Here is a 13,510-nt window from a genome sequence, read left to right on the forward strand (position 1 = left end):
AGCATGAACAGGGGAGGGTCAGAGAGAGGGAGACCCAGAATCTGAAACAGGCTCCAGGCTCTGAGCTGTCAGCACAGAGCCCGACGTGGGGCTCGAACTCATGGACTGCGAGATCATGACCTGAGCTGAAGTCGGCTGCTCAACCGACTGAGCCACCCAGGTGCCCCGAAATCTGCATTTTAAAATATTGCAGATGGGGTGCCTAGCTATCTCAGTTGGTAGAGCATGTGACTTGGGTCGTGAGTTCGAGCTCCATGTTGGGCGTAGCTCTTACATTAAAATATGTGTGTGTGCACGTGTGTGTGTATATTACAGGTGAGAAGAATCTGCTTTCCTAGTGCCCATTCTAATTTCTGAATGCTAGGTAACTATCATCCTTCGTTCTCTGTATATTTGGTTAAGACCACATTTACTTCCCCTCAAAGTTTTTAGCTTCCCTCTACTGACTTCTTGACATTTCTGCCAAGCTCTGCATCACTTATCCTTAAAAGCAGCAGCTTCCTGGCTTTTAAGGGAGAGAGGGTGGGGACTTTTAATAGAAACTTGGTTTCCGGGGGTCTCAAGTGTGAAGCCTTCATTTCCTCCACCTGCCTTGCTTTGTCCTACAGTCAGCTAGATCAAGACCGAGACGACCTCCTCTGGGGTTGGAGAGGAGTGGGGGTTGGGGAAGGAACTTGATTTAGATAAAGAGAAAAAGTGATGGGAGCTAGTGACTCAGAAGAGTGTTTGGTTCTGAGCTGTGTTTGGGGACTTCAAATCCTGGGAAGATAGGAGGAGATACAGTTCCTGGTGGTCTCTAAATCTCATGTAGCTTTAAATTTCCTGGCATCCTCTTGGCCCTAGAAAGTTGATTCTGATCTCACAGTTGAAAAGTTTTTAGAGTAGGTAAGATGGTTGTATTGGGAAGTGTATTTTTTGTTATGTGTGTGGGTGTTGGGAGTGTCTCTATTATTATGTGCTAAAATGGCATACCCTTTGCTAGTCCAGCCCTTCACCTTTGTCTTTTTTAGTTAGCTTCTGTGCATTAGTGTTTAGGACCACCTTATGTTCTGTGGTCTGACTGGCATAAGCAGGCTCAGGAATAAACATGTTCAGATAAATTTCAGAAACTGGGACAGGGAGGTGACAGCTGTGTGCTGAAGCATTGCAGTGTTCCTGAGAGAAAAAACATCAGTTGCTGTCATTCACTCTGAGAGTATGAAATTGGAAGCCCACTTACCCTGGAGTGTTTCATAACCTTTACCTCTGGGAAGTCAAGGCCATGTCATTATTAATCTACCATCGCTTGAAAGCCCCCAGCCTCTGCTTTTCATCCTGACATCAGTCACGTGGCAGTGAGAGTCAGGAAAGTGCCCATAAAGCTCTTCCTTTTCTTTTTGCCTGACTCTTACCTTACATTCCCTTGGAAAATCAGACTGGCCTGAGAACTGTTAACATTTTTGTATGATAATTCATTTACAAAAGGGGACAGTTATTTGTTATTTTTGAAATGCAACCCATTTTGGCTCGCTCTTAGTCTCTGTTCTATCATTCCAGGCAAAAGACTTCTGAGAAAATAACTGTTAAAGTGAGGTAAATAAAACGGCAGAGTTTATGTCGTGATGGAAATATATAGGAGACTCTTAACATTGAAGAGTGTTGAATGTGAAGAATAGCTGTCATTAAAACAGTTCTAGGAGAACAGCCTGCTCCAACTCATAGTAGTACCTGAGCTTCCCTGAAGTGTCTTTTTCTGCTTATAAGGATATCTCTGACTGAATTGTTTAGATTGAAATTTCTGCTTCTCAAACATGGTATAAGGAGAGATGATGAATGATGAGCTGTTGCACTGACCAGGGAAAATGTCTGGCTTGGTTAATTCATTTGGTCTCCTCTGAGAATAGTGAGGATATCTTTTATTTTATTTTATTTTATTTTATTTTATTTTTTTAATGTTTATTTCTGAGACAGGGAGAGACAGAGCACGAGTGGGGGAGGGGCAGAGAGAGAGGGAGACACAGAATCCAAAGCAGGCTCCAGGCTCTGAGCTGTCCGCACAGAGCCCGACATGGGGCTGGAACTCACAAACCATGAAATCATGACCTGAGCCGAAGTCGGTTGTTCAACTGACTGAGCCACCTAGGCACCCCAGTAGTGAGGATATCTTACATTTAAATTCAGTAAATACTTTTGTTTTGTGTTTTGGGAATTACGGTTCCCTAAAAAAGTCTTGGTTACATTTGGGTCGCTGTTTTGTTTCTCCTAGTTGTTGTTGTTGTTGTTGTTGTTTCTGTTTCTTCTTCTTCTTCTAAGATTTTATTCTTGGGGGCACCTGGGTGGCTCAGTCTGTTAGGCATCCAACTCTTGCTTTCGGCTCAGGTCATGATCTCACTGTGTTGTGAGATCAAGCCCCTCTTTGGGTCCTGCACTGGGCGTGGAGCCTGCCTAAGATTGTTTCTCTCCCTCTGTCCCTCCCCTGCTCGTTCTCTCTCTCTCTCTCTCTCTCTCTCTCTCTCTCTCTCTCAAATACGTATGTGTGTGTGTGTATATATGTTTTTATTTTACTTTATTATTTTATTTTTGAGAGAGAGAGAGTCTTTTGGGGGGGTAGTTTCATTTTATTCTCAACAAAAGGAAAATTTAGGTTTAAGAGAAAGTCTTTTAGTTTGTTAAGACATGTTTGATGGTTAAAGTCTTTTTTTTTATTTTATTTTTTTTTAATTTCCATCCAAATTAGCATATATATAGAGAGAGAATCTTAAGCAGGCTCCATGCTCAGTGTGGAGCCCCGTGTGGGGCTTGATCCCACAACCCTAGGATCACGACCTGAGCCAAAATCAAGAGTTGGACGTGTAACCAGCTGAGGCCACCCAGGTGCCCCAGTATTTTATTTTTTTAAGTAGTCTCTGTACCCAGAATGGGGCTTGAATTTACAACCTGTAGATCAAGAGTTGCATGCTCTACCAACTGAGCCAGGAAGCCACTCCTAGTTTCTTTTGATGATTCAGGATGACATTGGTAATAAGATTGTATCTTGAAGATGCAGATTGGGTTTGGAAGATAACAAAGCTAGAATCTACTTCATCTTGGATATTCTTGCTACCCTTTGCCATAGAAAGAAACAATCACTTTAGAAAGTGTCTATGAATTTCAGGCTGCTGATTGTTGTAGCTGATCTTCCGTTTGGGACTTAATTCCTGGCTATAGTATATATATGCCATGCAAACCATTGACAAGAGCCCTTAATTTAATATGTCTAGTAATAACCTGGTACTTCCTTTCCCTCTTTTTTTCCTTCTTGGGGGCACTGAAGTGTTTTCTAATTAATCCCATTATATTTAGAGAGGAATAAGTTCTTTTTTTTTTTTTTTTAAATGTTTATTTTTGAGAGAGCGCAAGCAGGGGAGGGACAGAGAGAGGGGGACAGAGGATCTGAAGAAGGCTCTGCGCTGACAGCAGTGAGACCAAACTCACAAACCATGAGGTCATGACCTGAGCCGAAGTTGGATTCTCAATCGACTGAACCACCCAGGTTCCCCGAGAGGAGTAAGTTCTTAAGGCACCAGCAGCAACCCTGTAACTAACTTCACTTCATCTTCTAAGCTTCTGTCTAGGGATCTGGGTATTGGATCACTGTCTCTAGATCTCACTTTAATACTTCTTTCTCACCTTAATACTTCTGGCTAATAGAAATATTTTCAAAACTGCTTACCAGAGACAGACCATACATTTGGCTCCAAATTTTATAGCTATCAATAGGAAAAAACACAGAGTGTTTCCAGTGATTCACAGGGTTCAGAAGGTAAAAACTTACAAGTTGATCAGCAAAAGCATAATTATTTTACATCTGGGGACCAGAAAGAAAATTTCCCAATGGGTCCTCATAATGCAGTAATGTAATAAACAATAGTATACATCTTTACCAGAACTCAGTCGTAAATTCATAAGTCCCATGAGGTTAAGGACCTTGGTCTTACTCATCTCTGTTCCCAATGCCCGAACAGTGCCTAACCTAGACACTAAGTAGATATTTGAATGACTAGTGGATGAATGGATTAATTTTGTGGTATTATTTAAAATGTTGATGGAGGAATGCCTGGGTGACTCAGTTGATTCCAATTCTTTTTTTAATTTTTTAATTTTTTTTTAATGTTTTTATTTATTTTTGAGATAGAGACAGAGCATGAGCAGGGGAGGGTCAGAGAGAGAGGGAGACACAGAATCCGAAACAGGCTCCAGGCTCTGAGCTGTCAGCACGGAGCCCGACGCAGGGCTCGAACTCATGGACCGCGAGATTGTGACCCGAGCCGAAGTCGGCCGCTTAACTGACTGAGCCACCCAGGTGCCCAGATTCCAGTTCTTGATTTCAGCTCAGGTCATGATGGTTTGTGAGTTCAAGCCCCACATTAGGCTCCAAACTGTCAGTGGAAACTGATGTCTGTAATTCAGTGAAAGCAATTCCTCAGGGGCCTTTATAGTTAGTACCTAAGATTGGGTCTACAGAGTTAGAGTTTGGATCCTTGCTCTGTTCCCTTGGATATTATCTAGATATTTTTGGTGTTGTCATTAATTGTTAGATTTAATGAAATCGGTAAAGCCTGGCAGCATAAATTTTTTTTTAGGGTCTCAGAAGAAGATGGTTAATAATACTTGTTGGAGAAGACTGGTTTTGTCTCATTACTTATTCTGCCACACTTTAACCCTAAATCTACTCATCATTCCAAATACTCATTCACTTTGCAGACAAAGGGAATTTCTTTGTTGTCTTGGTAATGGGTCTGATTCTTACCTACTTTTTTTTTTTTTAATGTTTATTTATGTTTGAGAGAAAGAGTCAGAGTGTGAGTAGTGGGAGGAACAGAAAGAGGGAAACACAGAATCTGAAGCAGGTTCCAGGCTCTGAGCTGTCAGCACAGAGCCCAACGCGGGGCTTGAACTCACAAACTGAGATCATGATCTGAGCTGAAGTTGGATGCTTAACCAACTGAGTCACCCACGTGTCCCTACTTTTTTTGTTTTAAGTTTTTATTTATTAGCTTAAGTAATCTCTGTACACAACTTGGGACTTGAATTCATGGTCCTGACATCAAGAATTGCATGGTATTCATATGGTTTCACTCTTATGTGGATCCTGAGAAACATAACAGAAACCCATGGGGGAGGGGAAGGAAAAAAAAAAAAAAAGAGGTTAGAGTGGGAGAGAGCCAAAGCATTAGAGACTGTTAAAAACTGAGAACAAACTGAGGGTTGATGGGGGGGGAGGGAGGGCAGGGTGGGTGATGGGTATTGAGGAGGGCACCTTTTGGGATGAGCACTGGGTGTTGTATGGAAACCAATTTGACAGTAAATTTCATATATTAAAAAAAAAAACAAACAAAAAAAAAACATTAATCAAAATAGGCAAGAAGTTAGATGTATCGGCAAATTGAAATAAAAAAGTTAGCAACAACAACAACAAAAAAAAGAATTGCATGGTATTCAGACTGAACCAGCCTGGCACCCCAAGATTCTTACCTACTTTTTTTTTTTTTTTAAATTTTGAGAGAGAGAGACAGAATCTCAAGCAGGCCCCGCACTGTCAGTGCACAGCCCCACATGGGGCTCGAACCCACAAACTGTGAGATCATAACCTGAGATAAAATCAAGAGCCAGATGCTTAACTGACTCAGCCACCCAGGAGCCCCCTTACCTACTTTTGATGACTTTGCTTCTAATGTAGAAGATAAATAAATGGTATTATTATCTTCGGAATTTTGTTGGTGGTCTCAGACTTTGTTTCAAAGACCAGGAGGAAGGTTGCAGTGGAAATAATAGCTACCATTTATTGAATGTTTATATAATAGTCCCTATATACAAGTGCTTTCACACATGTAATTTATATCTCAAGGTAGTCTTGAATGTCTCAGTCTTTTCCTTCTAGAAGGCATTGTTTTCTTTATGTTGCCTGAGGATTTTCCAAATATGAAAGGGAAACAAGAAAAGTGAATTTGGAAAGTTGAAGAATTTGAAGAGCTCAGTTTAGAACTATCTTATTCCATGATGGAAAATACATTGATAGTAATTCATGGGGATATTTGGCTTTTTAAATATATACCTTGCTTTCTGTCCTGTGTTTTGTATATGGGCTCTCTCATCTTTTGCACAACTCTCTTTCTTATTTTTATCAACGAGCTTTTAAAAAGAAAGACAAGGCAGTTATTGGGAGATAGAAGGATTATGTATGCTGAAATTACTGGCTGTCAGTCAGTTGGCTTGCTCTTTAAGTCTTGAGGATGGGGCAAGTGAAGTATATGGATCAATCTGAACATCCAATGCCTGTGTTTAGTCAGTGAGGACAGGTTCCTTTTCTGGTTTTGGATACAAGTTGTATGTTTTGAGGAGTTTCCACTTGATAAGAAATAAGGGCACTTTAGATTCCAGCACTATTCTTCCCACACAGGAGCATACATGGGGAAAAAAAAAGGATTTGTTGGTGGTTGAAGGTTTGCGGGAGGGAAGTGGGGGGAGAATCAAGAAGGGAAAGGTTTGCAAATGAATATGACACTGAGCTAGAGGGGTCAGTGCTGCCTGCAGATGCACAACCCCATTTGTGCACTTGAGCATGGCCTGAGGGAGTATTGGCCTGATGAATGCAGAGAGAGATGCGTTTTGATCGAGGTAATTTCCCTCAGATGGGTCTCACCATCCCATGAATCAAAACCTGTCAGCAAGGAGCTAAAGATGGAGTGAAGTTTATTGTACGTTTGTTTCCATGCGACACCGTCACGCTAGAAGGGTCAAGTGAGAGAGATCATTAGAACTGTGTTGATTTACTGGGCCTGTTGTGCACTTTCCCTGCAGGGCAAGGAGGAAAGAGGCTTTAGGAGGGGAGCTGAGGGGCTCTGGGTGGGGAGGGAAGGGCAGGCATGCACAAAATAAATAAAACCCTCACTGGTCTCTGCGGGTGAGGGGTGGGCAGGCTGTTTGTAGGGGGTGGGAGGTGGGGGATCTGTATTGTTTTTTTTTCCCCCTAGAGCCCCTGGTAGATTTGCAGCAGATGCTCTGCCTGGATCTCCAGTAGAGATACCAAAGGTCTGATTAAAAAGGGAAGCTCATGGAGAACTCTCTGACCCTAGACTTAGTGGCTAGAGAAGTGTGCCCCCTCTCCTTTCTTTTCCTCCCTCAGTCTTTCCTCACCTCTTAGTTCAAAAGGAAGCACAGGAAATTTAATTTGGAAGTGAAAATCCCCATTTCAGGATGTAGCAAAATAGAGAACCAGAGGAAAGGCTGTCCCACACATTCTAAATAGACATAGGCTTTGTGATGAGGTTTGTGAAGGGAGTGGCCCCAGGGTTTGCACTGGGGGGGGGTGAGGGGGGGAGGAGGGAGAAGGGCTGTGTTTCAAAAGTACCATCTCCCTGTCTGTAATTTGAACTTGTTAAAAGTACCCCTACCTCTGAATTGAATGAAAATAAGTATATAGTGATAGTTCAGCAATATAGGATCTAGTCTTGCCTTTCCTCATGACGAGTGTGGATGCTCCTTTTATTACCCCTAACACCATGCTTGGCCTGGAGACTTCATGAAAGTGAGAGGTTTCATCTAGAATATTCTATAGAGATTCTCATTTTGAGTGCTCCATTTTTATCTTACTTTTATCTAAATGGTGGTAGATAAAATCAAGAAAACTTTTCCTAGTGACTTTGGTAAGGAAAATATATGAGAGCTGTGTTCATTGGAAACCTTCCTAATTCTTTTATTACAGTTCAACAGATGGAGTAGCCAGTTAGGCAAAATTAGAAACAAATTCAGTTGAGAAAATCTTTAGTATAAGATTACGAACTGGAGTCCTTTCCCTAGATCCCTAGTTAGTTACAGTGTGGAGGCATATGTTATGGTAGAAAAGAGGATGGGATCCTAGCATTGACCCAGGTTATTTGATATGGAAATGGTTGAAGTAGTTTACAACTACCTTTAGCTAAGGGTCCTAGTAATCCATCTTCCTTTAGGAATTAAGCAGCTCTTCCATTCTGCTACTGTTCTTCCAAAGAAATGCTTATGTGAGATACTTGAGGAAATGGTAAAGTTAGGAAAGTGGGTTGAGTAAAATGTCCTGGGTTCCATTCCTGGCTCTGCCACTTACTATTTGTGAGACTTTGGTCAGGTTACTTAATTTCTCCAAGTCTTAGTTTTCTTATCTATGAAATGAATTTAGTCATAGTGCCTACTATGTATGTAATAGTACATACCTATTTAGTACAAACCTACTGTGTTTGAGATTATTATAAGAAGTAAATGAGGGGTGCCTGGCTGGCTCAGTTGGAAGAGCATGCAGCTCTTGATCTTGGGGTCTTGAGTTCAGGCCCCATGTTAGGAGTAGAGTTACTAAAAAAATTAATTTTAAAAGTAAGGGTGCCTGGGTGACTCAGTTAAGCATCCAACTCTTGATATCCGCTCAGGTCTTGATATCAGGGTCGTGTGTGAGTTCAAGCCCTGCACTGGGCTCCATGCTGGGTTTGAAGCCTACTAAAAAAAAAAAAAAAGTAAATGAGATAACTGCATGTAAAGAACTTCATACGGTACCTGGCATATAGTACGCACTCAGATGTTAGTGACAGTAATATCATTATTTTAATTTATGATTATTACAAACAAGAATACTTTTTTTCTTCAAACCTGGCTCAGTGTTTTACAGTAGTTTAGATTGCATCAATTATGTGCCCACTATGGACTTGCTGATGGTTATAATGAAAAAGGCAGAAAAACTATGTAGGCAATATTTTTTTCTTAGTAATACACTATGATTAAGTGAGAACTTGTGTGTGTTGGATACTTCAGTCTTTCATAGCCACCAACCTTTCTTGGCTCCTTTCTTTTCCTTTTTCTTTTTCTTTTTCTTTTTCTTTTTCTTTTTCTTTTTCTTTTTCTTTTTCTTTTTCTTTTTCTTTTTCTTTTTTAAGTTTATTTATTTATTTTGAGAGAGAGAGAGACCGTGCACAGGAGGGGCAGAGAGAGCAAGAATCCCAACCAGGCTCTGCACTGTCCGCACGGAGCCTGATGTGGGGCTTGAACTCATGAACCGAAGAGATTATGACCTGAGCTGAAATCGAGTCAGGCGCTTATTAACTGACTGAGCCATTCAGGCACCCCTCTTGACTTCTTTCTAACTTACTAGAAGGCAGGTACAGCAAAAGGGAAAAAATAAACATGCTTCTCAAGCTGAAAGAACCAAAGACCAAGAAAGTATTCCTGCCTACTGTGTTCAGAGAACTGGACTAGTTAAATAAATTAAACCCAGAAGGTTGGATAGCTGCCCTGTTTTTCGCCAAAGTGGTGGCTTCTGTGGTCATAGGAACAAAGGCAACTCCTTGGGGATGAGAGTTAGAGGTTTTAAAAAATTCCTGTGTTTCTTGGGCACCTGGGTGACTCAGTCATTTAAGAGTCTGACTCTTGGTTTTGGCTCAGGTCGTGATCTCATGGTTTTGTGAGTTCGAGCGCAGCATCGGGCTCTGTGCTGACAGAGTGGATCCTGCTTGGGATTCTCTCTCTCCCTCTCTCTTTCACGCTGTCTCTGTCTCTCTCAAAAATAAAATTTAAAAAAATTAATGTGTTTCTGTAGATCTCTTGATTGCCTTTCTTTTGACTCTCTTATACAACCTACCTTCAGACTGCAGGGTATGAACTCTCTGGGGTTTAAAAAAAAAAAAATTAGCTCAGGAGCATCACACAGAAGTATGTTCGAAAGTTTGTTTGAACTATTGACTTGACCTTATATTGGTTACCTTTTGTAAATAAAGTCAAAGAAACTGTCCTAGCCCTTGGTGAGGGTGCATATGTATGTATGGAGTAGAGGGTCTCATGAGATATACGGAGAGGATAGGATCTTTGTCTAGATGTGTACCAGATTCTTTAAAATCCTTCTGGATGGAAGAACACCCAGGGAGCCCATCTGATTTTATGTGTTTTTTTTCTTTTTCTTTTTTTTTTAATTTTTTTTTTAAAGTTTATTTATTTTTGAGACAGAGACAGAGCATGAACGGGGGAGGGGCAGAGAGAGAGGGAGACACAGAATCGGAAGCAGGCTGCAGACTCTGAGCCATCAGCCCAGAGCCCGACGCGGGGCTCGAACTCATGGACGGCGAGATCATAACCTGAGCTGAAGTCGGACGTTTAACCGACTGAGCCACCCAGGCGTCCCTGATTTTATATGTTTACTAATCCCAGGGCTGTGGTTTTGATTATTGGTGATTGGGTGTGGGGGGAAGGTGGAAAAGGAGAAAATAATTTTGTTTTGTTTTTGTTTTAAGATTTCAGTTTTAAATAATGTTTATATTCAACGTGGGGCTCGAATTTACAGCCTTGAGATCAAGAGTTGGATACACCAAGCCAGCCAGGTGCCCCGAAAATAACTGTTTAAAGTGGGGTAAATAAATTGGTAGGGTTTAGGTCCTGATGAGAATATATATGAGCCTCTTAACATTGAACAGTGTTAGATGTGAACATTAGCTCAGTCATTAAAATAGCTATAGGAGAATGACCAGCTCTAATGCATACTAGCTGTAATATTCTCTCCAGTTACAGGGCAGGTATCATGAATCTCTTAGAAGCTTGGGAAAGGTCCAGAGCATCTTTTCTCTTAGATGACTGCAGCTAATTTCTTGACTCCCCTTTTTTCAAAATCATTTCAAACTATTCAGAGCCTTCTGTGACTTTGCTGGGCATTCATAATGCTTGGTTTTCTTTGTATGTTCTTCAGAAACATCACTCTGGTGTCTTTCCCTTCTAATCCTTGACAAGTAAATGGAACTTGTAAGCAGTGTTCAACAAATAGTTTGGGTGTCTCCTACTAACCTTTTGTCCTTAGGTGTTATTGAAGCCTCAGTGTTCCATATCTGTGAATTACAGAAGTTTTTTCACAGAAATTTGTTGTATGGGTATTTTGTTTGTTTTCTTGACTCCACGTGTCTTATGAATATTGAGGCCCTACTTAAAATTAAGTTTTTCATCATTCTTAGGGATGGCATACTGTATGCTTGCTTGTTCAGTTTCCTGTTTTTTTCTGTTTGTGTGATAACTTAGTTCTTAGTGCAAGATTGGCTGGCATATTGTGACCATTAAGTTACAATTTCATTCTCTTTTGTCTTGTGAGTGGAAGCTCACTTGTTTCAATCCTCTTCTTTGTCCCTGAACAGTCTGAAGATGATGAGAAACTGAAAAAGAGGAAGGAGCGATTTGGGATTGTCACAAGTTCGGCTGGAACAGGAACCACAGAGGATACAGAGGTAAAATATACCTAGACTGCTTCATAGAGCCCTTGAAAGGAAGTGAGGGTGAAGAAACATTATTTCCCCAGCCTACTACTACTACTACCTTTTCTTTTTTTTTTTTTTTAAGTAGGCTCCACACCCAACTTGGGGCTCAAACTCACCACCCTGAGACCAAGAGTCAGGTGCCCCTCCCTGGCCTTTTTTTTTTTTTTTTTTTTTTTTTAAGTGTATTTATTTTGAGAGGCAGGGGCAGAGAGGGAGAGAGAGAATCCCAAGCAGGCTTCACACTGCCAGCGCAGAGAGCCCAATGCAGGGCTGAAACCCATGAACCATGAGATCACAACCTTAGCTGAAATCTAGAGTTGAACAGTCAACCTACTGAGCCACCCAGGTGCCCCTTCCTCAGCATACTACTTAAGTGCCCAAGTAATAAGATCTTTTGTTCTTTGCTTGGTATCTGTTTGGATAAAGTGGCCACACTGAATTCCATCAGTACATTTAATTCGGTGTTAAAGCCAATTAGCCTAGAAAGGAGCACAAGATTTGGAATCACAGAAGCTTGGATTTGAAAAGTGTTTTTGCCACTTAGTATTACTTACAAGTTATGGCACTTTTCTGAGCCTCAGTTTCATCATCTGGGAAGTAGAGATAATACCTACCTCGGAGTGGTATTTTAAGCATGAAATTATTCTATGTAAAAAGAGATGATTCTATGTAAAATGCTTGACACAAAGCCTATCATATTATATTTAGTAACAATGTGTTTGATTATGTGCTTGGCGTATTTCTTTGATTATTTAGTGAAGACCGTATCCACCTCAGACACTAGTTGAACCTACCTCCCCTCTGGTCAGTGGACTCAAATGAGACTTCTTGTTCTTACCACTTTATTTATAGTTTTTTTGTTTTTAATTTTTTTTTTAAGTTTATTTATTTATTTATTTTGAGAGAGTGCATGGGAGGGGCAAAGAGAGAGAGAGAGAGAGAGAGAGAGAGAGAGGGAGAGAGAGAGAGAGAGAGAGAGAAAGAGAGAGAAAGAGAATATCCCAAGTAGGCTCTGCACTGAACTCACGAACTGTGAGATCATGAGCTGAGTCAAGATCAAGAGTCAGGGTGCTTAACCAACTGTGCCACCCAGGGGGCCTCTGTTGTTTGTTTTTTAAAGACTTGTGTTTATCCACCGGAGTAACTCACTGAGTTTGCTGAGACCCTGAGCACTGGCAAAACTACTCAGAGCTTTGACAGACAATATTGATTTGGTTTAAATTTAAATTTAAGAGTATCAATAATGGGGGTCCTGGCTCAGTAGAGCATGGGACTCTTGATCTCAGATCAAGTTCCAGCTCTACCTTGAGCATAGAGATTATTAAAAAAAAAAAAAAAAAAAGGTATTTTATTATAATGGAGACCAAGTATCACCTGAGGTTTACATAAAGAACTGTTGAAATAATATGTTTAGAATTCTAGAAACTTCTTGGGTGGTAAAGTTTGCAATGTTCTTTCTTCCTTTAATCCACATTTACCTCTTTCCATCTACCTCTGGGGATGGACTTTATTGTTTTGTTTTGTTTTAAAGTAGGCTGTATGCCCAACATAGGGCTTAAACTCATGACCCTAAGATCAAGAGTTGCATGCTCTACCAACTGAGCCAGCCAGACAGCCCTGGAAATGACCTTTGAATATCTATTACCTAACACATTCAAAATCTTACAAAGTCTTTTTATGAATAAATATCAGAGTCAGTCTTGGGGTGCCTGGGTGTCTCAGTCAGTTGAGCATCTGACTTCAGCTCAGGTAATCTCAAGGCTGGTGAGTTCAGGCCCCATATCAGGCTTGTGTGCTGTCAGCCTTGCCAGTGCAGAGCCTGCTTCATATCTTCTCTCTCCCTCTCTCTGCCCCTCCTCTGCTTGTGCTCTCTCAAAACTAAATCAACATTAAAAATAAATAAATATCCCAGTCAGTCTTGTAAATAAACCCTGAAAATTTTACAATCTGATAAGTTTACATCTCTATTAGGAAGAAACTTGAAGAAGTTTGTATTCTTTGTGCTACTAATTTAGAATAAAGCATTACCTATTTTTTTTTTTTTTTTTTTAATGTTGATTTAGTTTTGAGAGAGAGAGTACAAGCAGGGGAGGTGCAGAGAGAGGCGGGGACAGAGGATCCAAAGTGGGCTCTGCACTGACAGCAGAGAGCCTGATGGGCTCGAACTCACAAACCGTGAGATCATGACCTGAGCCCAAGTTGACACTCACCCAACTGAGCCACCCAGGTGCCTCAGAATA

At 40.9% G+C, this 13,510-nt stretch overlaps 1 protein-coding gene across 2 annotated transcripts in view; it reads left to right on the forward strand.

The window, feature by feature from the left end:
- The window catches only part of SARNP (SAP domain containing ribonucleoprotein), a 55,725-nt gene that overhangs the window by 33,472 nt on the left and 8,743 nt on the right, over positions 1–13,510 (forward strand). For both annotated transcript variants that reach the window (XR_008419630.1, XM_019454709.2), the window contains exon 10: positions 11,151–11,240. Coding sequence is in view for 1 of the 2 variants with exons in the window: in XM_019454709.2 (XP_019310254.1) it covers positions 11,151–11,240 (90 nt within the window). In the remaining variant the exon portion in view is untranslated. The remainder of the gene's footprint in view (positions 1–11,150; positions 11,241–13,510) is intronic.

Source organism: Panthera pardus, unplaced genomic scaffold, assembly GCF_024362965.1.
Source record: "Panthera pardus isolate Hobbes unplaced genomic scaffold, ASM2436296v1 HiC_scaffold_6, whole genome shotgun sequence".
Lineage (NCBI taxonomy): Eukaryota > Metazoa > Chordata > Mammalia > Carnivora > Felidae > Panthera > Panthera pardus.